A 27,117-nucleotide genomic window follows, 5' to 3' on the forward strand; every position below is an offset into this window, starting at 1 on the left:
GAGGAGGACCTTTTTCAGCTGTTGAGTTTGACTCGGCTTATTGATAGCTTTTTTATTTAAAGATGGTTTTGCAGTTGCAGCTCCAGCCCAGGCGATGCAGACTCTGGCTTCTGCCACTGCCAGAGCAGTTCCAGTATTTCCCAATACTGCTGTGTTCTCGGCTCTGTCTGAATTCTGAGGTCAGTAGCTGTTTTGCCAAACTCCAAGAAAACTTCCCTCACCTTGGGGAGGAGCTTTGTCATTCAACGTTTTCCTCAGGCAAAACCTTGGGTTTCATTTGACCATTCCACGAGTGGAGAAGCATTCATTTGACTCTACACGCTTTTAAATCCAGTCTATAAATTGCCTCCCAATAAATAAGGACCCTGGATTCCAGTAAAGATTCTGGAGAAGACTCCAGGTCAGGCATTGCCAAGCTCTATTAGAGCTATTCGTATCGGCAGAGGCAACAAACATCAGTCTCCGATAACCATGTATACGATGACACTGACTTGGTATATTGGATTTGTTCTGTTTTAACCTGTATTCAGCTGTTTTTATGTGACCTGACTGAGTTTACATAGATAATAAAGAACAGCTGGGATGAAGGTTGTTACAAGTTTGGGTTCTGCGTTCAATATTCTCTCCGGTACAGAAGTGCTGGTCACACCCACAAGTGGTCTGAGTGTCTTGTGCTTGGGGGCTCTGCCAATGCTGCCTGATACAATAGTGTATAGAGAGTCGGGACCCCCCTCCTTTGTGATCCAAACTAGATGTTGTCTTTTGCACAGGCCCCCCTTCATGTGCTTCTCCAGTCTTTTCGTAAGTGTACTGAGAAATACTTGGTGAAACAAGATCAAATATAAACCATTAAGCTGCTTTGTTTCAACAACTGCAGGTGAACATAGATTCGCAGTCAAAGTAAATTCTACTTGGTTAACTCAATCTCACTTCAGTCCTCAAAAAGGTGAAAAATAATCAACTACACTGCCCCTTTTGTGGTCAAGCTGACTGACAAATTTTTGCTTGCCACCTTCTCCAGACAAGGTTCTAATTCCAAGACCTGACCTTTTTTATTAGTTTTTTATGGGATGTGGGCATCACTGGCAAGGCCAGCATTTATTGCCCATCCCTAGTTGCCCTTGAGAAGGTGGTGGTGAGCCGCCGCCTTGAACCACTGCAGTCCGTGTGAAGAAGGTACTCCCACAGTGCTGTGAGGGAGGGAGTTCCAGGATTTTGACCCAGCGACGATGAAGGAATGGCGATATACTTCTAAGTCAGGATGGTGTGTGACTTGGAGGGGATCTTGGAGGCGGTGGTGTTCCCATGCGCCTGCTGCCCTTGTCCTTCTAGGTAGAAGAGGTCGCGGGTTTCAGAGGTGCTGCCGAAGAAGCCTTGGCGAGTTGCTGCAGTGCATCTTGTAGATGGTACACACTGCAGTCACGGTACGCCGGTGGTGGAGGGAGTGAATGTTTAAGGTGGTAGATGGGGTGCCAATCAAGCGGGCTGCTTTGTCCTGGATGGTGTTGAGCTTCTTGAGTGTTGTTGGAGCTGCACTCATCCAGGCAAGTGGAGAGTATTCCATCACACTCCTGACTTGTGCCTTGTAGATGGTGGAAAGGCTTTGGGGAGTCTGGAGGTGAGACACTCGCCTCTGACCTGCTCTTGTTGCCACAGTATTTATGTGGCTGGTCAATGGTGACCCCCCCCCGGATGTTGATGGTGGGGGATTCGGCGATGGTAATGCCATTGAATGTCAAGGGGCGATGGTTAGACTCTTGAAGATAGCCATTGCTTGGCACTTCTGTGGCGCGAATGTTACCTGTCACTTATCAGCCCAAGCCTGAACGCTGTCCAGGTCTTGTTGCATGTGGGCATGGACTGCTTCATTATCTGAGGAGTTGTGAATGGCGCTGAACACTGCAGTCATCAGCGAACATCCCCATTTCTGACCTTGTGTTGGAGAGAAGGAAGGTCATTGATGAAGCAGCTGAAGATGGTTGGGCCTAGGACACTACCCTGAAGAACTCCTGCAGCGATGTCCTGGGCTGTGACGATTGACCTTCAACCACCACAACTATCTTCCTTTGTGCTAGGTATGACTCCAGCCAATGGAGCGTTTCTCCACCCCCCCCCCCCCCCCCCCCGATTCCCACTGACTTCAGTTTTACTAGGGCTCCTTGATGCCACACTCTCTCAAATGTTGCCTTGATGTCAAGGGCAGTCACTCTCACCTCACCTCTGGAATTCAGCTCCTTTGTCCATGTTATGATATGTTGGCCTTCCTAGCTAGAGGATTTGAGTACAGGAGCAAGGATGTCTTGATGCAGTTGTACAGGGCCTTGGTGAGACCACACCTTGAGTATTGTGTGCAGTTTTGGTCGCCTTATCTGAGGAAGGATGTTCTTGCCATGGAGAGAGTGCAGATTAACCAGACTGATACCTGGGATGGCAGGAATGACGTATGAGGAGAGATTGGGTCGATTAGGCTTATATTCGCGAGAGTTTAGAAGAATGAGAGGAGATCTCATTGAAACTTATAAAATTCTAACAAGACTGGACAGACTAGATGCAGGAAGGATGTTCCTGATGGCGGGGGAGTCCAGAACCAGGGGTCACAGTCTAAAGATAAGGGGTAAGCCATTTAGGACTGAGATGAGGAGGAATTTCTTCACCCAGAGAGTGGTGAACCTGTGGAATTCTCTACCACAGAAGGCAGTTGAGGCCAATTCATTAAATGTATTCAAGAAGGAGTTAGATATATTTCTTGAGGCTAAAGGGATCAAGGGATATGAGGAGAAAGCAGGAACAGGGTAATGAATTTGGATGATCAGCCATGATCTCATTAAATGGCGGAGCAGGCTCGAGGGGCCGAATGGCCTACTCCTGCTCCTATCTTCTATGCTTCTATGTTTGGACCAAGGTTGTAATGAGGTCGGGAGCCGAGTGGTCTTGGTGGAACCGAAACTGGGCATCAGTGAGCAGGTTATTGGTGAGTAAGTGCCACTTGATAGCACTGTCGATGACTCCTTCCATCACTTTGCTGATGATTGAGAGTAGACTGAAGGGGTGGTAATTGGCCAGGTTGGATTTGTCCTGCTTTTTGTGGACAAGATATACCTGGGCAGTTTTCCACATTGTCGGATAGATGCCAGTGTTGTAGCTGTACTGGAACAGCTTGGCTAGAGGTGTGGCTAGTTCTGGAACACAAGTCTTCAGCAGGATAACCGGGATGTTGTCAGGGCCCGTAGCCTTTGCTGTATCCAGTGCACTCAGCAGTTTCTTGATATCACGTGGAGTGAATCGAATTGGCTGAAGACTGACTTCTGTGATGGTGGGGACCTCCGGAGTAGGCCGATATGGATCATCCACTCGGCACTTCTGGCTGAAGATGGTTGCAAACGCTTCAGCCTTGTCTTTTGAACTCACTTAGTTCTGCATGCGTAGCTTCCAACTCCAAGCCAAGAGTTGTGTCTTGCACTGATTTGTTTTAAACTTAGATGTACCTCTGAACATGAGCTTTCCCTTTTCTTTAATTCTGACACTAGCGAGTCGAGGGGCAGTGTTGCTGACACCTTCCTGTGCATGGATTCACCAGCAGTCCTGTCAATCAAACCGACTGCCCCCTCGCCTAGGAGTATATTCCCTGTTGATACCTTATGTAGTGCCCATCTGTTGGCCACCTGCAACACCTGAAATGACAAATTACTGAATGTCTCTGCTCATCCAACTAATGGGCCTGAGATGAGAGAATAGATCCTTGTTGTATCAGTTTGAAATAGACAGCAAATTGTGACATTCCCTCCCTAACAGCACTTTGGGAGTCCCTTCACCACATGGACTGCACCAGTTCAAGAAGGCGGCTCACCACCACCCTCTCTAGTTCAATTAGGGATTGGTAATAAATGTTGGCCTTGCCAGCGACGACAGATCCCGTTAACAAATTTTTTTTAAATCCCCACACTGGCTTGTTTTGCTTTAATACAGATTGTCAATATCTGCAAGCTGTGACTTTGCATTTTGCAAATTCAATTTATTTTAAACGTAACTCGGTCCCAAAAACCTTTCGATGAAGACGCAAAACCTAAATGTTGTTTGAGAGGTTTGGATACATTTGGAACCATAAAGGTGAAGCTAATAATTTTCAGTTAAATGAACCTCAGTTGTATGTAGCACATAAACCGTATCTTTCCTCATATGGCCGCATGTCAAATACATTGATGTCCAGCTGAACTCTACTATGAGAATTATCACTGGTATGCTTTTATCGACACCCAACACCTTGGCTGCTTGCAAACATCGCCCTACCACACCTACGCCGCAAATATGCAGTCTCCAGCGAATACAACTGCTATACCAGCAAAGACCTGCTGATCCAGGCCGACTTGAACAACCAACCACCAACCCGTCTCGAATCTAGACGGCCATTTTGGATCGTATGCGAAGCCCTTCAGGGATTTTTTTTTTTTTCCCCCTCTGCCTTGATGACCGATGATGAACTGCTTGGAAGATCTGCAACATACTGAATGGATTCCTTAGAGGACCCCACAGTACAACCTGAAGGATCAAACTTTCCTTGCAAACCGTGGACAACCATCAACCGCCTCAGAACCAGTCATGGTAGATGCTGCCACCTTCTCCATAGATGGAAGATTAAAGCATCCCCATCATGCGACTGTGGAGCTCCTCATCAGACCCTGGAGCACATCATTGAACACTGCCTCAGAGGAAATTCACAGGCAGCCTACCAGATATCCACCCTGTTGCACTGGAAGCTTTGGCCTGGATATCTGACTTCGATATTGATATTTAATTGTCCTTTGCTACTACCATACGAAAATACTATCTGTCATGTATTTCGCTTTCTATTCCAGCTGTTTTCTGACCTTTCTACTGTTACTTTGGCTTTATTGCAGTTAACATTAAGTCTGAATTTTCCTCTGTGGCAGATATTGAGGTATTGGCATTCGATATGAGTTGGTTATAATTGGTTAAGCTGGACAGGAACAGGTGGATTTCTTAAACAATAGTGTTTCAGAGGTAGAACACCTACCTCAAAGTAGATGGTGGATTATATGGTGACTCAATAGCTTTATTTGCATTCTGCTTCATAGATTCAGACCACAAAGAGCAAGCAGCTGACACAAGACAAAAGCAAGAACCAAGTAAGTACTTGTTTTCATAGGAAAATGTTGCACAAAATTGATTAAAGATACTATAGTATCTGCATATTTTTACCTATATTCCATTTTCCACCTTTCTCCCTCCCATTGAAACACCCATGCTAGTCACTTCAAACTGTCTCCTTTACTGGTATAACAGTCCAGGCTGCTGTCTTCTGTAGCAATCGTCTATTTTAAACATGTATAAATAGCATTCCTTTAATTAAAGCCCCCATATGTTCTTAAATACAGTGCTGTAGTCAGGGGCAATAATTACACTTTTGGATATTAAGGGAATCAAGGGATATGGGGATAGTGCAGGAAAGTGAAGTTGAGGTAGAAGATCAGCCATGATCTTAGTGAGTGGCAGAGCAGGCTCGAGGGGCCGAATGGCCGACTCCTGCTCTTATTTCTTATGTTTGTGATTTTGATTTGCTGGATTTAAAGGCTTGGGTGAGGTTCAGTGGTCTTAGAGTGATTTAGCACACCTTTAATAGTCCAAAACAGTTTCCTTTTACTGTAAAGGGTTTGCCATAGTTTGAGGAAGGTAATGGTTCGGACATGATGCAGTTTTATGAGCAATTGCAGACATTTAACACGTGGGGGTCGATTTTCGGAGTACACACTGCTAGCATTGTTTCCGAGTAAATTGGGCATTTTCTGGTACTAGTCTAACCAAAGTAACATTCCTTTTGTACTACTACCTATAATTGTGCTTATGAAACAAATAAGATAATCTTAATGAACATTAATGCGGCGACAACTAAATCTCAACTGATACATGCAGCCAACTGTGAAGGATAATTCTGTGTAACCTGCTCATTGAGTAACAATACATAGATTTAAATCGAGCCCTTTTGCAGTCCACAAATTGAATGCCACAGTTGACTGCAAACAGCCTTTATATATGAGCAATACTCCATCAGTACAGTAAACTCTTGTTTAAACGGCACTTAATCATCCAGAATACTTTAATAACCGGCAAAATAGATAACCGGTAATCTTGCCGAATCCATCCAGCACTCGTTTTGCCGAGTCAGAGTCTCCCGCGGTGGCCGAGTTAGTCAGTGGTTTTTATTTTTGTTTGTTAAAAATTGCCTACCTCTGTTATCCAGAATTTTTCATCAACCGGCAGCATCCTGGTCCCGTAGGTGCCGGATAAGAGAGTTTACTGTACACCTCCAAACAAATTACCACCTTTTTAAAAAGTTAGAAATAATTAAGACACAGGTTATATCTGGTTTTTAAATGTGTTACTTTTAAATAGTACTAATGACCTCATTGGGATAGTGGCTTTAAGGAGTACTGACCCCAATTGTAACAGCAAATTGAATTAACATTCAAAGAGTTGGTCATAAATTCACGGGTGATTGTGTGCACCGTACAGCCGACGCTCAATCAGCGGTCCTGCTCTGTGAGTTCCATATCCTTTCTGAGTCAGTATCCGGGTAATGTCTCAATAAAAATATTTCAAAATCCAATCAAATAGAACAAAAAAGTATGTTTACCATAGTTCTTTGCAGTTGCAGTTTCTTTAAAAAAAAAAAAAGTTGTCTTTGGCTCACAAACTCTAATCAAAAATACTTCAAAAAATCCCCCATAAAAATCAAATACTTTGTATTTTAAATCTTTAAAAGGAGAAAATATATTCTCAAATCTTACTACTTTGGAAATTTGTGGTATGTACTAGTTCAGAGACTGGAACTCTGATGAGTAAAGTTGTGCATTAATTTTCAGGAATAAGCATGCAGCAGGTGGGAGAAGAGGTGTTAGTATTTATTGAATGTCAAGTTTGAAAGGTGCTTCTACTTACAGCCAGCAGTTGTCTATTTGTGGAATAACAACAACAGGAAACGCTGGAAAAACTCAGCAGGCCAGGGCAGCATCGGTGGAGAGAGAAACAGTGTTAACGTTTCAGGTCGATGACCTTTCGTCAGAGCTGGGGGGGAAAAGCAGGAAATGGAAAGCAAGTTTGGGGGCTGGGAAAAGGGGGAGGGGGTGAAAGAACAAACAGGAAGGTCAGTGATAGGATAGAAAGCAGGAGCAATGAAGAGACATTGAGACATTAAGAGATATTCAAGGCAGGGGGAGGTGGAAATGGGACAGGTGGAAATTGTCTTATTTGTGGAGTTAGTAGATGTAATTGTAGTTTTGCACTTGTGTGCTATTAATCATGCAAGTGCCATGAACATATTTACTCATTCAGGTGCTGTTGGGGCTTTGAGGGGATTGGACTCATTTACTGGGTGGCAAGCACTGCCTGACAATGTGATTTTTATATGAAAGGTTGGTGGCTTACGTTAATCTTCATGATCTAGAGGTTTTTTTCCTGAAAACCCGACCTTTAAAGCTGATTCTCAACCAGAGCAAACCCTTTATTTAAAAATAGTCGCTCCCATCAAAATGGTAGCTGAAAATATGAATTCGGAGACGGAGTTTCCTTAAACGTGTTGACAATTTAAGGGTAAATATGCGTTTTTTGGGGGAGGGGGTGGAAGAAAGTAAGAGTGATTCTGTTGGTTCTAAGCTCCTGTAGTTGGCAGAAAAATTGAGTTTTTAGGCTTCTTGCATAATATTCCTACACTTACCTATACAGCAGCATTGACTGCACTCCAAGGAAATTCAGGTAAATACACTTTGGGACATTTCTGAGACGCAAGTTGTTAAATAAATGCAAGTTCTGTCTATCTGTCCTTCTATCTTTCTTTCAAACTTTCTGAAATTTTGTGATGCCATCTGTTCTCGAGATGCATGTTTTTAAACTAATGTGTGTCTTATAAATATGTATCCCTATTTTCAGAATCAAAAATGAAATGTTATGGGGTGGGGGGGAAGCTTTATGACTTCACTGATTTTTCTTGATTTGATTAGTAGCTGTCTAATTTTATACATTGTAATTGGGTGTTAACTAGGGTCAGTGAGTCATTGATGCCAAAAAAAAATCAGTTATCTGTAGTGGTCCTATGAAATCTTTGTCGAGCCCAGACACCAACACGATGGGCCAAATGGCCTCCTTCTGTGCCGTAAATTGCGATGATAATGTTACAAACGCGCTTACTTTTGACAGCCATGTTTCTATAGGACATGTAGGGATAGGATGGTGGTGAAACTGAAGACACATTACTATTTTCTTTCTCTTTTTTGGTGCTCATCAGGGTATGAGATGGCGGTGCTGTTGAATGGAACACTTTTCTTCCTTGCACCCAGTGACAGCATTAAGTACTTCCAGGACAGGTATAGTACAGGTTAGGTAATATTTAGTGATACCCTGCCCCAATAATGTGCCTTAATGCCAACTCCTGAAGAACAGCCCCTAACTGCACTAGGATAAAATTACCATTTGCTCTTCCAAGCCCCCCTCCTGGCCTCTAAGAACAACATTGTCCGTTTAGTGCTGAATCAGACAGGTTCGTGCCATCTGTGTGTGGCTCTGAACCATGGCTGCCCAAGCTCAATTCACTAAGAACCGTTAACCTTTGGAAAGCCAGTGTTTTCCTTCCATCTGCTTGGTGTAGATTTGGGCCCAAGTATGGCGAGTTCTGAATTACTGAGGTACAAAGTCCCTGACTTACTGCCCCACGTGTGTGAAGTGCGAAGTGCACATGGCAAAGACATGTAGCAATTTGTGGTTCCCCATTACAATCCCTCCCGTCAAAAGAAAAGGAAATGTATTGACTAAAGTGACAGTGTTCAGAGAAGTTCAGGAAATGAATAACAGAAAAATGTTACGCTTCAATAACCAGTTGCCAATCGAGTATATATTTAAATTTAGAAATAAATCGAGTTGTCCATAGTATTAGACCAGGAAATGTGGAAATATAAAAAAGTACCCAGTCTACTGTCCTGCAGATTGGCCAGCAATATAAACTGGTGCTGTAACTTCCATTAGTGAAATGATGTGACTTGCCAAATCCTTAAACCAGAAGCATTCATCCTGTATATTTGGTACACAGTTTTACAGCATTCACAGACCTAGAAAGGTGAAGTATTGTGACTTATGCCGCTTTTAGTCTTCACCATCCAGAGCATAAGCATCTGATCAGTGATGGTGAGAAATGCCAAAATGTAGAATGAATCTGGTGTGTGTTTTTAGTGGAGTAAACCCAATGGTTGGATGCTATTCTATTTTTTTTTTTTTTAAAGTATTTAAAATATAACCAGAACAATCTTGATCCATCTTTGTAGATGAAGTTGTGCCACGAAAAAGGTCCAAGTCTGAAGACATGGATAGCAGTATATCCAAGCGGTGTCGGTTTTCTGGAGATGAATATGAGGCTGCCTTAAAAGTGAAGATCACTGCCAGAGGGGAGATCCGCCAGACGCTGGAGAAGGTATGTGGCCTGGACTGCTGAGTCTGCACTGTCTCATCAGAAAACAGTGGTCCACGCTTCTCCCCGTGTCAGTTTTACATCCTCTATATACAAAGGCTGCTCTATCAAATAAGAACATCATTATCACTTTAACAGCTTGGTTTCATACAGGAGTCAGCTTGGTCATATATCTATCTATATATATAAAGCGGCTCTTCTGTCTGTCCGCCTGGTCTCTATACGTTTGGAAGTTACAGAGCGTACCGACGCGCACGTCGCCTCAAAAGAAAGCTTGCGATTCCGGACCGGTCATAGGCGTATTTACGTTTCGGCCGGACAAAAATCCCGCCCGCGGTATCCCAAAAACGTTCAGCGTTCCGCTCATTAGCATCTCATTAGTGACCGTGTGACGTCGAGGTCTTCCTACAGTCGAGTGACTCGACGATTGACCAATCCTACGCTTCGGTGACCTGACCGGTCGACCAATCGGTGCGTGTGTGGGCGGGCCTTATCCTTCTGAACCGAGGTGAGTGGCCGCCATCTTGATTTTCCACGATTTTTTCCCCCACACTTTCTGTCTGTTGGGGAACTAAGGTAAAGATTTCAATTATGTGTTAGGCAATTAATTAACAATTTATTTGAGTTTTATATTGTGTTTAGCAACCCCCCCCCCCCCCCCCCCCCCTCCTCCTCACCCTCGCGCAGGGGGGACTCGGGGCCTGAAGCTGAAAAAATTTCTCTCTCTCTCTTTCTTCCCTCTCTCTCTCTCCTTCTCCTCTTCCCTCTCTCTCCTTCTCCTCTTCCCTCTCTCCTCTTCCCCCTCTCTCCTTCTCCTCTTCCCTCTCTGTCTCTCTCTACTTCCCCCTCTCAGGTGTCGCGGACGGAGCGCGGGCGCGCCCCCCGAAGTTTCCCGCTCGCTAACGGCCTTGCCGGCTCCCGCGGGCCGCCCGCACTGACCGCGCATGCGCCGCCCGCACTGACCGCGCATGCGCTGCCCGCCCGCCCACAGCGGCCGTCCATCAGCCGCGCGATACGCGGGGGACCTCAGCAACGGCACCGGACCTCAGGCGCTAGGCAGGGGGAGGGGCCGGAGAGAGGGACAGAGGGGAGCGGGGGGGGGGGGGAGAGGGGTGGGGGGGAGAGGGAGACGGGGGGGAGGGGAGGGAGGGATAGGACAGTGAGAGGACATGACGGGGAGAGGGGGGACATACAGGGGCAGGGAGACCAAACGCCCCAAAATTGCCCTCGCGCCCCAAAATTGCCCTCGCAACGCGGGGCTCGCTAAGCAGGGGGAGGGGCCGGAGAGAGGGACAGAGGGGAGGGGTGGGGGGGGGGGGGGGGGGGAGAGGGAGACCGGGGAGAGGGGAGGGAGGGAGCGAGGAGAGGGGAGGGAGGGATAGGACAGGGAGAGGACATGACGGAGAGGGGGGACACACAGGGGCAGGGAGACCAAACGCCCCAAAATTGCCCTCGCAACGCGGGGCTCCCCAGCTAGTATATATATAAAGCGGCTCTTCTGTCTGTCCCGATGTCTGTCTGTCCGTTCTCTATACGTTTGAAAGTTACAGAGCGTACCGACGCGCGCGTCGCCTCAAAAGAAAGCTTGCAATTCCAGACCGGTCATAGGCGTATTTACGTTTCGGCCGGACAAAAATCCCGCCCGCGGTATCCGAAAAACGTTCAGCGTTCCGCTCATTAGCATCTCATTAGCGACCGTGTGACGTCGAGGTCGACCAATCGGACGGGCGCGTGCCATCCTACAGTTGAGTGTCGAGTGACTCGACGATTGACCAATCCTACGCTTCGGTGACCTGACCGGTCGACCAATCGGTCCGTGTGTGGGCGGGCCTTATCCTTCTGAACCGAGGTGAGTGGCCGCCATCTTGATTTTTCACTCTCTTCCCCCACACTTTCTGTGTGTTAGGGAACTAAGGTAAATATTTTAATGATGTGTTAGGGAATTAAATAACAATTTAATAGTGGGGGGGAGAGCCTCGGGAAATCGCCGGGGGGTGGGGGAGCCTCGGGAAATCGCGGGGGGGGGCGGGGGGGAGAGCCTCGGGAAATCGCGGGGGGCTCGCGCTGACCGCGCATGCGCCGCCCGCCCGACCACAGCGGCCGTCCATCAGCCGCGCGATACGCGGGGGACCTCAGCTCCGGACCTCAGGCGCTAGGCAGGGGGAGGGGCCGGAGAGAGGGAGGGAGGGAGGGGAGGGGAGGGAGGGAATAGGACAGGGAGAGGACATGACGGGGAGAGGGGGGACACATGGGCAGGGAGACCAAGCGCCCCAAAATTGCCCTCGCAACGCGGTGCTCCCCAGCTAGTATATATATAAATAAAAGCCTGGTTCTGAACGATTTGTTCTGTTGTTATTGACTCTATTGTCTTTGCACAGAAAAAAAAGTTCTTCAGCTAGTTTGCCTATTCGGTGCATTTACAGTTTTCTGTAAAGTTTAACATATTTTGTGTTTTTGGCATACCAATGTGGCCCTTCCAGTAAGGATGCATTTCTTTTCATTTTTTGGCATTTCACTTTTTTTGTTTGAAGCCTTGTTTGACCCAGCTGACCGATTGATGTTGTCACTTGGATTCAAAATTTGCAAGGCTCCAGTATCTACTATTTTCAGTTCCAAAGAGATTGGCGTGCTTCCTGAACCAGGTCTAGAAAGGAAACAATTTGAAATGATAAAGTTACCACAGATAATTGGCACCTGTGAGCCTAACGAGTGTCTTGTTTAACCAGGATTTGAGGACCACAGAAACACTTTACATGGAATTACGTAGAAATTACAGCACGGAAACTGGCTATTCACCCCAACCAGGCTGTGTTGGTGTTTATCCTGCACAGTAGTCGCAATCCTAATCCCATGTGCCCATTCTGTTCCTATATCCCTTTTATTACCTTTCCTTTAACCATCTATCTAACCTACTCTTGAATGTTGACACGGTCTCTGCTTCAATCAATAACTCCAGTAGTGCATTCCATAGCCTCACAATCCTCTGTGTAAAAAAAAAAAAAAAAAAAAGTTTCTCTTGCATTTAATCTCGTAAATATGTTGCCTTGTTCTAGACCCCTCAATCACTGGAAACAGTCTTATTTATAACGACTCTGTTCGATCCCTTCGTAATTTTAAATACCTCTCAGCAAATCATCCTGTAACCACCTTTGTTGTAATGAAAACAGCCCCAGTTTTTCAAGTCGTCGTTTTGTATTTTTATTTCCTCATACCAGGCAGCATCCTGGTAAATCTGCACTGCCTCAACATCCTTCCTATAGTGTAGAGCCCAAAACTGCACACAGTATTCCAGCTGTGGGCTTACTAAGGTTTGATATGGATTCACCATTACATCGTGACTTTAATCTGTACCTCTTCCACAAAGCCCAGTCTTCCATTAGCTTTCTTTATTGCCTTATGCACTTACGGTGCTGTTTTTAATGTCTTGTGAACGTGAACCCCCAATATCTTCTGCTCTTCCACAACACCCAGCTTTTACCCCATTCAAAGTGTAATTCTTTTATTTTTGTACCATTTCACACTGACACTGAATTCCATCTGCCACTTATTTGCCCATTCCACCATCTTAATCAGTATCTCCTTGCACCTTCCTTTGGTCCTCAGAATTGTTTACTATGCTTCCTATTTTAGTATTGTCTGCAAATTTGGACACCACGCCCTCTCGGCCTATAACCAAATCATTGATGCACGCACAAGCTCTCTCTCTGCGTGGGTGGGGTACCCTTCCGAGAGCGTGGGCCCAAGGGCTGTGGTTTCTTCCGCAAGTAGTTTGGTTATATCTACTGTTCAAGAAATCCGACCATAGGTTCTGGACATATGACATTGCCTCAGTGAGATCTAAAGAGCAGGCCTGTATTCCAGATCAAGTCCCACTCGCCTATTATTCCTGTTCTTGCTGACCTACATTAGCTCGCGGTCCTCATCCTTGTATTTGAAGCTCTTGATGGCCTTGCCCCTCCCTATCTCTGGAATCTCCTGGCCCTACAACTGCTTCATAACTCCTCATTCTTGTGCATCTCTTTCCCCCCCCCTCCCCCCATCGTTGGCAGCCATACCGTCAGCCATCTAGGCCCCATGGTCTGGAGTTGCTTCCCTAAACCCCTCCACCTCCCACTCCTTTTAAGACCCTCCTTAAAACCCACCTCATTGACCAAGCTTTTGGTCACCCCTCCTAATATCTCCTCTGTTGGCACATCTGATTACGCTTTGGGGTGTTTTTCTTCATTAAAGGCGCTATATAAATGCAGATTGTTAATGTTGTGTTCTTCCTGAGTGCTGTTTTGGTGTTACACTCAAGTGATGTTCCCTGGATCTATTGAATCTCTGTCTCATTCTGTTTATTTTTCCTCTGAGTCACATGGTTATCTTATCCATTGTGTTCCCACATAGAGGAAAAGATGAGTTCATGGTCGGTTTTTCAACCCTAGGATGTAATTTACTGCCCCAATACCGGTGCACCTCAGGCACAGGGATTGCTCCCTGCATGCTCAACAATGGATGCGCCTGAATTGCAAGGCCTTTGTTTTCCAGAAATTCTGATTTCTAAAAAGCGCACTTTTTTTTTGTATATTATCAATAGGACTTGCATCATTTGTCTCTTTCTTGCAAAGAAAACGGGCTGGTTTTCTTTGCAAGAAAGAGACAAATGATGATGCAAATGATGACCAAGTTTTTTTGCCTTGATGAAAGTAATGTTGACTTGAAGAACCCACAAGAGTAAACTTTAAAAGTATCAATTTAGATTTTTCTTTTTGCTAAATACTGAAAATCTTAGAACTTCTTTTCAGCAGAGAGAAACAGAAGGTGGGAGAGGAGGGGGAAACAGGAGGGGAATACCAGAAAGCCATAGTGTTCTCCTGCATAGGGGGAGAAATACTTTGGAAACGCAGAGCTGCACTGACGCATGAAATAGCTGCTTGTTTCAATTAAATTCCAACCGGGGGAAGAACAGGAATGGAAGGGAGTGTGGAGGGGAAACTGAGGTGGGGGAAGAGTAGGCCCTTTTTTCTACTGGGTTGCGGGGGGGAGAGAGAATTTCAATTGTGAGCCCTGACTCAATTAGTTTAAAACCCATTGGCTTCACTGATTAGGATCCATCAAAATCAAAACACTGCTGCTACACCTGTGCCTACTTCTGGGGCCAGTATGTAAAGGGTTTCGCTGTATCCTACCTGCATGGTAGTGTCGAAATCTCGACTCTCAGACTCTGAAACGATCAGCTCCGGTAGATGTTCTTTTATTAAACTTTTACTTGCGGCAAGGAGAGCGTCCCGCTCAGTCAAAGGCTAAGTAGAGACTCTCTCCAGAAGTACAGATCAATAACACATTTATACAGTAAAGTAAACAGGTTATGGTTTCATCATGTGTCTTTCAAGTCAGACAAAGGGACAACGAGTTCTTCAATCCTTATCTAAGTTTCTACATATTTCTAAAGTCTGGCGTAGTGAAAGACTATTGATAATACAATGGGTAGTTATTCTAGACTATTTAATTAAGACTATCAGTACTGTTTGGAATGTAGATACTTCATACAGTATGTTTCTTCTGTTATCTGGTGGTCAAGCCTCTGGCCAGGTGGCTTAAGTAAGGTTCCCTTTACTCATGTAAATGGTCTTTGTTTACAACGCAGATAAGCAACTGTTCTCAGTGTTTAGTCAAGGTTAACATGTTTAAGGAAGGAATAGAGGACATTTCTGCAGAGGTTTCTGGGAGGACCAGGACTCCATTTTGTTTGTCAAAAAGGGGCACATGTAACTATATTCAGCTTTAAAAAGGTACATTTCCACAGTAGCTACATGGATTAACTTGCAGGGTTTTACCAAACATCTAAATCTTGACAGTATGCGCAGTGCATTTATTCTCCTGCCCCAAGACTGCATGTTCAGTGGCATCACCAACCACTTCTCTGCTTTGTGTATTATATGATGCATATTTTGGGGGAAACAGTACGTGCCTTTCACTTGGGGGGAGCAAGAGCTGGCAGGTAAGAGAAGGAAATCAATCTAGCCAATTTGAAACTGATTGATTAATGGTGGAAAGGGGATAATCTAGTTCTTGGTCAGTAACTCTGTAGTTTTTTTGTGCAGATCGTTCAGCAGATCATTGAAGAGCGCATCAGCTCCATGCAGAGTGGTGTTTTCGACAAGAAGCTGGCAGAGCTGAAAAACCGAGTAGAAAAAATTGAATGCAACACGAGGCATGAATCTTTAATCAGTGGCTTACAGGCAAGTACCAGAATCGACAGCTTTCTTCAATGTAAAGGGTAGAAATACTTTGGAACAGCACTGTCACTCCCCACTCCTTATGCCCTTGTGAATGAACAATCATGGCATGGTAATCTTGTTGAAATGGTTATTGTGGCATTCGCCAAAGAACGTGTGTTTGCCTCAAATATTCACTATTATCTTGTGTTGTGCCTTTGAGCTTAAGGAACAACTTTAGAGTATTGGGTCCTAGATTCCAGTTAAGCAGATTGTTAGCATTGACCAGCGGAGTTTTTTCTATAGTCCAATTTCCCAGTTTAAATATACAATAATAGTTGACTTGCTGGCTCAAAACGTAATTGCACGTTGAAATAAGATGGAGTGCCATTGTCCCGTCAGCTGAAATACTGTAACTGCTGAATTGTAGCCATGTGTTCATTAACTTAAGTTTTTGAAGGAACAAAAATGACATCACAATAAATGCAATTGCGGAAGATTTAAAGCTCACAACCTTATCACTGTTGAAGGATGTGGTTTTCCAGCTACATTTGGCTGCAGGGAGGAAGCGAGAGCAAATCGACCTGTGCTAAATTTCTCTGCTTCCAAGTTGTTAGGCAGATGCCTATGTTGCGATTGAGGTTTGCTGTTTTCTCTTGCAGCCGTTGTGCAGCACTTTCTGTGAGCAGAACTTGCCCCCCCGAGCTTGCTCACTTAAATAATCTTAAAATGAAATGTTAAAATCTTGAAATGCACACAATTTACAATACAATGACCTAAGAATATCCACCATAAAATACTGATGTGGAACTTCAGCATTGACATTTGCTTGCTCTGTTGTGACGGCCCCAGAATCAGACATGCTCAGCAACTGTCTCCCAAGCCATGCATAAAATCACCAGACGGAAACACCAGCCATTACAGAAAATCTTAACAGGCGCTATCTTAACCTCATAGAAACATAGAAGATAGGAGCAGGAGTAGGCCATTCGGCCCCTCGAGCCTGCTCCGCCATTCAATGAGATCATGGCTGATCATCCAAATTCAGTACCCTGTCCCTGCTTTCTCCCCATATCCCTTGATCCCTTTAGCCTTAAGAAATATATCCAACTCCTTCTTGAATATATTTAATGAACTGGCCTCCACCGCCTTCTGTGGTAGAGAGTGCCACAGGTTCACCACTCTCTGGGTGAAGAAATTCCTCCTCATTTCTGTCCTAAATGGCCTACCCTTTATCCTTAGACTGTGACCCCTGGTTCTGGACTCCCCGACCACGGGAACATTCTTCCTGTATCTAGTCTGTCTAGTCCTGTTAGAATTTTATAAGTTTCAATGAGATCACCTCTCATTCTTCTAAACTCCAGCGAGTACAAGCCCAATCGACCCACTCTCTCCTCGTACGTCATTCCTGCCATCCCAGGTATCAGTCTGGTGAATCTTCGCTGAACTCCTTCCATGGCAAGAACATCCTTCCTCAGATAAGGCGACCAAAACTGCACACAATACTCAAGGTGTGGTCTCACCAAGGCCCTGTACAACTGCAGCAAGACATCCTTGTTCCTGTACTCAAACCCTCTTGCTACGAAGGCCAACATACCATTTACTTTCTTAACCGCCTGCTGCACCTGCATGCTTACCTTCAGCAACTGGTGCACAAGGACACCCAGGTCTCGTTGCACTTCCCCTTCTCCCAATCTATTGCCATTCAGATAATCTGCCTTCCTGTTTTTGCCACCAAAGTGGATAACCTCACATTTATCCACGTTATATTGCATCTGCCATGTTTCTGCCCAATCACCCAACATGTCCAAATCATCCTGGAGTTTCTCGACATCCTCCTCCCAGCACACACGCCCACCCAGCTTTGTGTCGTCTGCAAATTTGGAGATATTACATCTAGTTGCCTTGTCCAGATCATATATATATATATATATACTAGCTGGGGAGCCCCGCGTTGCGAGGGCAATTTTGGGGCGCTTGGTCTCCCTGCCCCTGTGTGTCCCCCCTCTCCCTGTCATGTCCTCTCCCTGTCCTATCCCTCCCCTCCCCTCTCCTCTCCCTGTCCTATCCCTCCCCTCCCCTCCCCCTCCCTCCCCTCCTCCTCCCTCCCTCCCCTCTCCTGTCTCCCTCCCCTCCCCCACTCCCCTCTGTCCCTCTCTCCGGCCCCTCCCCCTGCCTAGCGCCTGAGATCCGGAGCTGAGGTCCCCCGCATATCGCGCGACTGATGGACGGTCGCTGTGGGCGGGCGGGCGGCACTCCCCCCCCCCCCCCCCCCGCGATTTCCCGAGGCGCTCCCCCCCCCCCCCCCCCCCCCCCCGCGCGATTTCCCGAGGCCCCCCCCCCCCCCCCCCGCGATTTCCCGAGGCTCTCCCCCCCCCCCCCCCCCTATTAAATTGTTATTTAATTCCCTAACACATCATTAAAATATTTACCTTAGTTCCCTAACACAGAAAGTGTGGGGGAAAAAATTGTGAAAAATCAAGATGGCGGCCACTCACCTCGGTTCAGAAGGATAAGGCCCGCCCACACACGGACCGATTGGTCGACCGGTCAGGTCACCGAAGCGTAGGATTGGTCAATCGTCGAGTCACTCGACACTCAACTGTAGGATGGCACGCGCCCGTCCGATTGGTCGACCTCGACGTCACACGGTCGCTAATGAGATGCTAATGAGCGGAACGCTGAACGTTTTTCGGATACTGCGGGCGGGATTTTTGTCCGGCCGAAACGTAAATACGCCTATGACCGGTCATATATATTATATATATATGTGTAAATAGCTGGGGTCCAAGGACCGATCCCTGCGGTACCCCACTAGTCACTGCCTGCCATTTGGAAAAAGACCTGTTTATTCCAACTCTTTGCTTTCTGTCCGCCAACCAGTTCTCTATCCAAGTCAATACCTTGCCCCCAATCCCATGTGCCTTAACTTTACATGCTAATCTCTTATGTGGGACCTTATCGAAGGCCTTCTGAAAGTCCAGATACACCACATCCACTGGTTCTCTCTTATCTATTTTACCAGTTACATCCTCAAAAAATTCCAGTAGATTAGTCAAGCACGATTTACCTTTTGTAAATCCATGTTGACTTTGTCCGATCCTGTCACTGTTTTCCAAGTGCTCTGCTATTACATCTTTTATAATGGACTCTAGCATTTTCCCCACTACCGATGTCGGGCTTACCGGTCTGTAATTCCCCGTTTTCTCCCTCATCACTTGTCTGCTGCTCTTTGGGTGTTACGATGATGTACAAACATCTGGTACCCGTGCACCAGACTGGTTCAAATTTCATATTCATAAAACATCAAGTCCCAACATACGTATCAGTAAGCAAGAATGAAAAGCATCAATCATTCACTTTAAAGAAAGAAATAAAATCCTTAAACTGGCAGTTAACAACATCTAGCAATATAATAAAACAAACCAATCAGATCACTCAATATTGTTTTGAATTATTTCCAATTGACCTTCCTCTTAGGTTCACAACAGATACAAAGGATTCTAATATAAGGGAAACATTATTTTCTATTTCCTTACTCACCTTGTGATGGTGATAAAGGCATATTTTTACAAAACACAATTCACTGAAAATTTCATTAGTGATATTCTCTCCTCGTAGAACAATCCATCATCTGACTTGCCATGAATAATGCCACACCAGGTCTAGTATTTGAAATCCTAGATTGAAAATTATTTCAATTTCTAACGCCATAAAAACAGGGGAATGCTAATTAATATGACTCTTGAATGATTTGATGGGGGTGTAGCATAATGTCCATTAATGCCAATGAAAGTGGTATCGAACATCTAACCAGCAAACCTGCCATCTAGTCAGTGTACAGTATGCCTCTCAATGCGGCCAATTGCCTATTGTTTGTTCAGCCATGAGTATAAGCAGTTGTCCTGTCGGGCAGTAAGTTAAGATTTAATGACTCTTCTGCTACCTGCTGTGACCTATAACTCGATGAGCCAGTGAGTGAGAGGCAGCATCCCGAAGGATGTGTGCTTGTGTCTATATCATTATACGATTAATCAGAAAATGCAGCAGACATTGAGGGTACAGATGGAAAGAAAGAACAAACTTGCATTCATTTAGGGTCGTTCACGTCCTCGGGACGTCCCAATTAGTTACTTTTGAAGTGGCGTGTTCCCTAATATAGGGAAACATGGCAACCAATTTGCACACAGTAAGGTTCCACAAACAGCCATGAGATAAATTACCAAAGAACCTATTTTAGTGATGTTGGTTACACTTGAAGCTTTTACCTTTCTTTCAGATGCCAAGTGTCCTGTGCATTTTCTGTTTGGTTTCAAATTTCCAACATTTAGAGTTTTTACTTTTAACACAACACAATCAGTAACCATGTTACACCCAGAATAATACTTGGACACTTGGCCTGGGTGCATGGGACCACTGGGGTTAGTTTGTTGTATGATTCCGTTTTTTTCTTAAATTACTGTGCTCTTTCGTTTTCTGCAGGCAAAACTAATACAGATAGAGAAGAGGCTAGGATCAGCAAATCAAGCTCGCAATGATCCTGCCTTGAAGAAAGCACAAGAGGTAGGTACCAAATGGGACTATTGCTTAATTGCTTAGGAAATATAATGTGCTTGGGCCTTATCATGACCCTGTAGTATACCAGTAGTGGCTCAGTACCCTTCTGGATGCAGCGAGGGTGAACTTAAAATCTCCAGAAATTAACCCTCACCTCTATTATTTTTTCCATTTCTGTAAGGGTATTAGGATATCGAAGTTAGATCCTGCAAATCTAAATGATTCAAACAGTATTGCTTCAAGCATCTACACTTGTATGCATCCATACTCTGCCAGCTCAAATATAAACTTCTCGTCTTGTAATCATCTTCTCTGTATGCTTACAAATTAACTCAAATTACCTGCTTTACTCTCACTCGCACAGATACTATCTCAGTAGTTTCAATCCTTGGCAGGAACTCAAACACTCCCAGTACAAGAATAACCCTCACTGCAGCTCAAAATATACCTTGTGGGTTCTCTCGCTGCGATTTGGCATGCATGTACTTTCTGAGGAATGTTAAATATTTCTGGGTACTGTAAATTATAGAGCAGGAGACAGGAATGAAAGTAAGACACATAAACATGGCTTGGAAATAACAAAAATGGAAAAGACAGCAATTTTCAATTGGAAGTTTTGCTTAGGAGATGTAACTTTAAAAACACTCTTTTTAAAGCCCATTTTTACCTTTTCAGAAACCTAGTGGGTCTTTGCAGATTCCAATATAGTAGAAATATTATTTATTTGTGAATGCGCAAGTGCTACTACATTAAACAGTGGGGGGAAAAATTCTAAATACAAACTATATAAAGTAGGGAGATAAACTATAAGTCAATAATGTCAAGGGCCTAAGTAGCCCCCATGCATGTGTTAGCCATTCAGTGGCCTTGGGGTCAACACTGTGGAGTCTGGAAAGTCCTCCTGGTCGACCAGCATGAACAAGCAGTCATTCAGTGGATGTGCAGCCTCCTCCACTGCACCACAGCTTCACAGAGGGCTGTTCCCGAGTCCCCAGGTGTGGTCATTTGCCGCACACCTTGTCACATCTAACATGGTTAAGCTTACACCACTGATGACGTGGCAGCTTGCAGCAATGTAGTCTCTCCTCCGCTGGATACTGGAAGTAAACATGCACTTCAAACAGTAATCCATTGTGCTTTCGAGAAGTTTTGATTTTAAGGGAGTCATTATATACGTGAAATTATTACAGGATTGTTGCAGCTGACCGCTCCTCCTTTTGTATAAATTGGCGTTCAGACTGTTATTAGCTGTTGCCCCATTTTGTGTACAGTTATTTTATCCTGTATATTAAGAGTCAAAAATGAAATGTTGGTGTAAGTTGATGCCTTCACATAGGAGCTGCTTGAGCCGACCCAGTAACCTATTTGAACAAAAACAAAGTGATTGTTCCAGTAAAAGAAGCTACAGACATGCTCTTGCTCTCGGCCGGGAGAGGAATAAAGGCCTAAAGCAAAGCCATGGTTTTCTCCGAGCACATCGGCATGTTACTCCCGACCTAGAGTTTAAACTTGCACTATCCCAACTATGCAAGGAAATAAAATTGGACAAAAGTCAGATTTCTATATAGTCTTGATATGTGTCACCGTTTAATGCAAGATTGCTATAAACGTGCCTTCCTCCCTCTGCCCCCTTTCTCCCATGGTTAGAAATGAGGAAAGGGTTTTGTCGATGCTGAAAATGTACAAATCCATAAATTAATTTTCCCATTTGGTGCTGGTGCACATGGAACACTGTATATGTAAACAAAATAGCTCAATAAAAGATGTTGATTTGGCTAATGTCCATCGGATCTCTTAAGATCAATATTTGGAAGAGGTTAATTTGCAGTGATGCACAAGCAAAGATTCAGTGGAATTTTAGCAGACTTTCCCCCCCCCCCCCCCGCTGGTATACTTTTGAGGCTGCTGCAGGGAACTAGTGTTTCAGTACCACGGTAGACTGGTGGCGTCCTTCTACCGTGAATCACTGTTGACTGCGAGTTCATTGTAAAACTAATAGTTCTGAGAGATTCCAATGACTATGTAAAGTCTGTCAGGATCCTGAAATTGTATTGCAGCTTGTAAGGTGTTTCTCTTCACTGTTTTCAGCATACATGGATGCCCATGGTGATTTGCTTATTTCGCCAGGAAGTATTGTTTGATGTATATGTTGTATAAGTCAGTGATGTACATAACTTAACGGTTGGCTGTTTCACGAGTTCCCCTCCTGTTTTTACACTCCAAGCTAAGGCTTGCTGTTCAGTTCCTATCTCCCAGTTCCACATGTTACCTTTTAGGTTCCATTCAGCCGAGGAGAAAGGGGAAGAATGTGATGAAAGGGCCGGTTGTACAAGTTGTTTTGCTTGTAGTTTTTAAATGGTTTCTATCTTGTATTTGTTGGATTGCTGTAAGGTTTCACTAGCAATGTTGATCTGTTACGTTATTGCAGAGCTTTCAGCTTCTGGCTGAGGAAACCTTTTTGCAACTTGGGGACTTTAGTGCACTAGTTATCCTGCAGGCATTGGGGTGGGTCCAAATTCTTAACAGCTGCAGAACCTGCACAGAGATTCTGAATGTGAAGTGAACCATTTTAAAAAATTCAAAATATTTTATTTCTACAACAGACCATATTTATTTTGATGATTTATAAAACTGAAACCTCCTCTTCTGTCCAAACTAGATAAGAGAATGTAGAGAATAAGTAGTGGTTGTGCCAATGATAAATGTCAAAGTATGCATTCATTGAAAGATTATTCATTGACTGGATATAACTTATAGAAGGTTAATGCTAAGTCAAACATTATACAGCACCTCATCTTTCGATTAGGCACTTTACAGCCTTCTCGACTCAACATTGAGTTCAACAATTTCAGACTATAACCCCCCATTTTTTCAGGCGGCAGCTGTTGATGATTCTGCCATCCCCATTTGCAACATTTAATCTCTCCTGAGTTCAATCCAAGCATAGACTGTCCCTTTAGTTCCTTCCTCCCCTCCAACCCCCCTTTCCCTGCCTCTGCACCTGCTTAAAACCCGTTACATCTTCAACTTTTACCAGTTCTGATGAAGGGTCCCAGACCTGAAACGTTAACTCTGTTTCTCTCTCCATGGATGCTGCCTGGCCTGCTGAGTGTTTCCAGCATTTTCGGCTGTTGTTTCAGATTGTCAGCATCTGCAGTATTTTGCTATTGTATTATTATTAAAACCTTCACAGCCTTCCATAACCTCGAATTATTTTCAACCTTCTGGAGTATGCTATTTGCATAACAACAGTGCCGAAATGTTTTTATGCACAGTTGCTGTTGTGTGGGTAAGGTCCGTGCAGGTAGCGATGAATCCAGCTGACTACTGGGCCCATGGAGCGGGATAAGTCGTAAGCCTACTTCAGCAATCCTGTTTTGGGGTTGATACCTCTCCGTGATAAATGCACTGCTCATTGCATGAAAGTTGGAGCTAGTAAAGCATTGCACCGAAGTTGAAGACTACCTGTGTAGGAGACGCTCATTGATCAGAGTTGCTTGAAAAAGAGGAACGTTAAAGGCTGAGAAGCAAGCAGGAGTTGGCATTCGACGAGGGGGGGAATGGGCAGATTTCATGGTCAATTGGCCTGTTTTTGTGCTGGAACATTGATCGATTGTAAGGAGCTGTGGAAATGTACAAAAACTGTTGTACCCATCTGCCATGCTGGAGACATTTAACAGCAACTCCCTCATCACCAGCACAGCATGTTCGCTCGGAACGCTGGCCCCCTTTACTAGGGCAGCCAAGCAACTTGCTCAGTTTGCGGCATCTGCAACGATGCATGCAAGGGGAAGCTAGATAAGTACATGAGGGAGAAAGGAATAGAAGGATATGCTGATAGGAGAAGGTGAAGTAAAGAGGGGGGCTCGTGTGGAGCATAAACACCGGCATAGACCGGGTTGGGCCGAATGACCCGTTTCTGTACTATAAATTCTATGTGATAGGCTCGGAAATTGCTGCGATATAGTACTAGGTGTGAGTGAATTACTTGCTCTTACATGGGACGTGCTGGATGCATGTAGATGGGTATGGGAGTTCTTCATGACACAATCTTCAACTACCACCGAAGTATGACATTGTTGAACGCCCCCAACCCCACAATATTTACACAATTACAACAGGCCCTCTTAACTTTTGTAACCTCTATTTTATGTTCAGAAAATTTACTAATTTTTGTAAATGTTTTGCAGCTTTAGCGGTCTCCAGGAATAAGGATGGGTAAAACATTTTGATAACGTGCATTGCTGCAACAACAGTCGAGGTCTACACACCCTTTTTCAGAATTACAGCAATCCATTGGCCTGGTGAGGGGTGGAAATCTAATGTGCACTAACACTGGGTTCCTGCTGGTGGTGCTGTTAGTTTTAGAGGCATTGTTGCTCCCAATAGTGCCATCAATAGGCACCTGCGAGTTACTACAGCAGCAGCGCATGAAGATAAGTTTCTCAAATCATTTATTCTGTGTGCCCATTAATTACAGGCACAATGATCTGCTCAGCAGATGAAAGACAAAGTGTTGGGGGAAGGAGAGAAAAGCATACTCTTTCACTTCCCCCTCCCCCCTTCCGTAATCAGCATTTAGTTAATGCAAAAAGGCTTTTTAATTTTAAAAAAATACACTCCTACCTTGCTGGAGATGAACTATTGTTGACTGGTATTGTATTCTGTAACTCTGCACCAGCTGATTACTGCTGCGTACTTGGCTGGCATTCTTTTGGCTCAGAAGCCTCCTGATTGACATTTGGAAGGGGGTGGTTGAATACAGACTTACAGGATTTCGATTAGAGGTGCTTCCAGACAATCCTGTTCACCAACTTCAGCTGAGCAGCTCTCCGGCTGAGTGTGGAGACTCAAAATGATGGGTGTTTGTCAGAAGATGAAATCCCTTCAATAGTGTGCTTTTTAACCTTTATACCTCAATATCAGTGGGGGAGCAGAGGAAGTACTTTATATTGAAAGTATTGCCCTACAGTTTTTTCCATTAAACACGTGTTGTAGGACTCATTTCTATTTGTAGTATGTTCTGGCTCTAACAGGAACACAACCGTGGCCCAGGCCCAGGCCCAGGCCCAGGTTACGTTTTTTTTTTAACAACTTTAATTTTAGTCGGATGTTGCAACTTGGTCCCGTGTGTCTTCACTATTTGACACACGATAATTTACTCAGTTTATTTTATACTAATTGCCAGTGAACTGTCGGATTCGAGCTTTTAGTAGCCATTGGGTGTATTTGTTGGCATGCTGTTGCTGTTGATTTGTGAAGGTAGCTGGGGGGGGGGGGTGGGGGGAGAAACGATGAGGATTGGGAAAACTTGTATTGTGCTGAAATTTTAGTGTGTGAGTGAGATTGGAAAGTGATGCAAGAGGGGAAGAAAATTGTGAACTTTTTTGGAAACCTCAGAAGGATAAAAATATTACATTAAAGGATCAGCACTTGGTGGAGGCATAAATTAGGACTGTTGTATGGGCCCAGGGTTCACAGCCCATTGCCCAGCACCATTCTGTATGGGCTCGGGGTTCACAGCCCATTGCCCAGCACCATTCTGTATGGGCTCGGGGTTCACAGCCCATTGCCCAGCACCATTCTGTATGGGCCCGGGGTTCACAGCCCATTGCCCAGCACCATTCTGTATGGGCTCGGGTTCACAGCCCATTGCCCAGCACCATTCTGTATGGGCCCGGGGTTCACAGCCCATTGCCCAGCACCATTCTGTATGGGCCCAGGGTTCACAGCCCATTGCCCAGCACCATTCTGTATGGGCCCGGGGTTCACAGCCCATTGCCCAGCACCATTCTGTATGGGCCCAGGGTTCACAGCCCATTGCCCAGCACCATTCTGTATGAGCTCGGGGTTCACAGCCCATTGCCCAGCACCATTCTGTATGGGCCCGGGGTTCACAGCCCATTGCCCAGCACCATTCTGTATGGACTCAGGGCTCACAGCCCACTGCCCAGCACCATTCTGTATGGGCTCAGGGTTCACAGCCCATTGCCCAGCACCATTCTGTATGGGCTCAATAATCACGCCCATTGCCCAGCACCATTCTGTATGGGCCCAGGGTTCACAGCCCATTGCCCAGCACCATTCTGTATGGGCTCAATAATCACGCCCATTGCCCAGCACCATTCTGTATGGGCTCAGGGTTCACAGCCCATTGCCCAGCACCATTCTGTATGGGCTCAATAATCACGCCCATTGCCCAGCACCATTCTGTATGGGCTCAATAATCACGCCCATTGCCCAGCACCATTCTGTATGGGGCCCGGGGTTCACAGCCCATTGCCCAGCACCATTCTGTATGGGCTCAATAATCACGCCCATTGCCCAGCACCATTCTGTATGGGCTCAGGGTTCACAGCCCATTGCCCAGCACCATTCTGTATGGGCCCGGGGTTCACAGCCCATTGCCCAGCACCATTCTGTATGGGCCCGGGGTTCACGGCCCATTGCCCAGCACCATTCTGTATGGGCTCAGGGTTCACAGCCCATTGCCCAGCACCATTCTGTATGGACTCAGGGCTCACAGCCCATTGCCCAGCACCATTCTGTATGGGCCCGGGGTTCACAGCCCATTGCCCAGCACCATTCTGTATGGGCTCAGGGTTCACAGCCCACTGCCCAGCACCATTCTGTATGGGTCCGGGGTTCACAGCCCATTGCCCAGCACCATTCTGTATGGGCTCGGGGTTCACAACCCATTGCCCAGCACCATTCTGTATGGGCTCAGTAATCACGCCCACTGCCCAGTCAGCATTTTGGGAGCTAGCAGAGCACCTCAACTTTCCAACAGCACAGTGAAGGGGCCGGGTGCTAGGGTTTGGATGATCAGCCATGATCTCGTTGAATGGTGGAGCAGGCTCGAAGGGCCGAAATGGCCTACTCCTACTCCTG

General features: G+C 45.4%; 1 protein-coding gene across 12 annotated transcripts in view; it reads left to right on the forward strand.

The window, feature by feature from the left end:
- LOC147099439 (activating transcription factor 7-interacting protein 1-like) overlaps positions 1-27,117 on the forward strand; it is a 212,057-nt gene that overhangs the window by 112,030 nt on the left and 72,910 nt on the right. For 9 of the 12 annotated variants that reach the window (XM_085969599.1, XM_085969587.1, XM_085969590.1 and 6 more), the window contains 4 exons: positions 5,094-5,144; positions 9,327-9,472; positions 15,556-15,693; positions 20,152-20,232. In XM_085969599.1, coding sequence (XP_085825725.1) covers positions 9,365-9,472; positions 15,556-15,693; positions 20,152-20,232 — 327 coding nt within the window. In that variant the 5' untranslated portion in view covers positions 5,094-5,144; positions 9,327-9,364. Of the gene's footprint in view, positions 1-5,093; positions 5,145-8,296; positions 8,376-9,326; positions 9,473-15,555; positions 15,694-20,151; positions 20,233-27,117 lie in introns of all 12 variants that reach the window. The other 3 variants (XM_085969596.1, XM_085969597.1, XM_085969598.1) reach the window with 1 other exon arrangement.

The sequence above is a fragment of the Somniosus microcephalus genome, chromosome 28 (assembly GCF_052327205.1).
Source record: "Somniosus microcephalus isolate GS21.2 chromosome 28, FLI_Smic_1.0, whole genome shotgun sequence".
Lineage (NCBI taxonomy): Eukaryota > Metazoa > Chordata > Chondrichthyes > Squaliformes > Somniosidae > Somniosus > Somniosus microcephalus.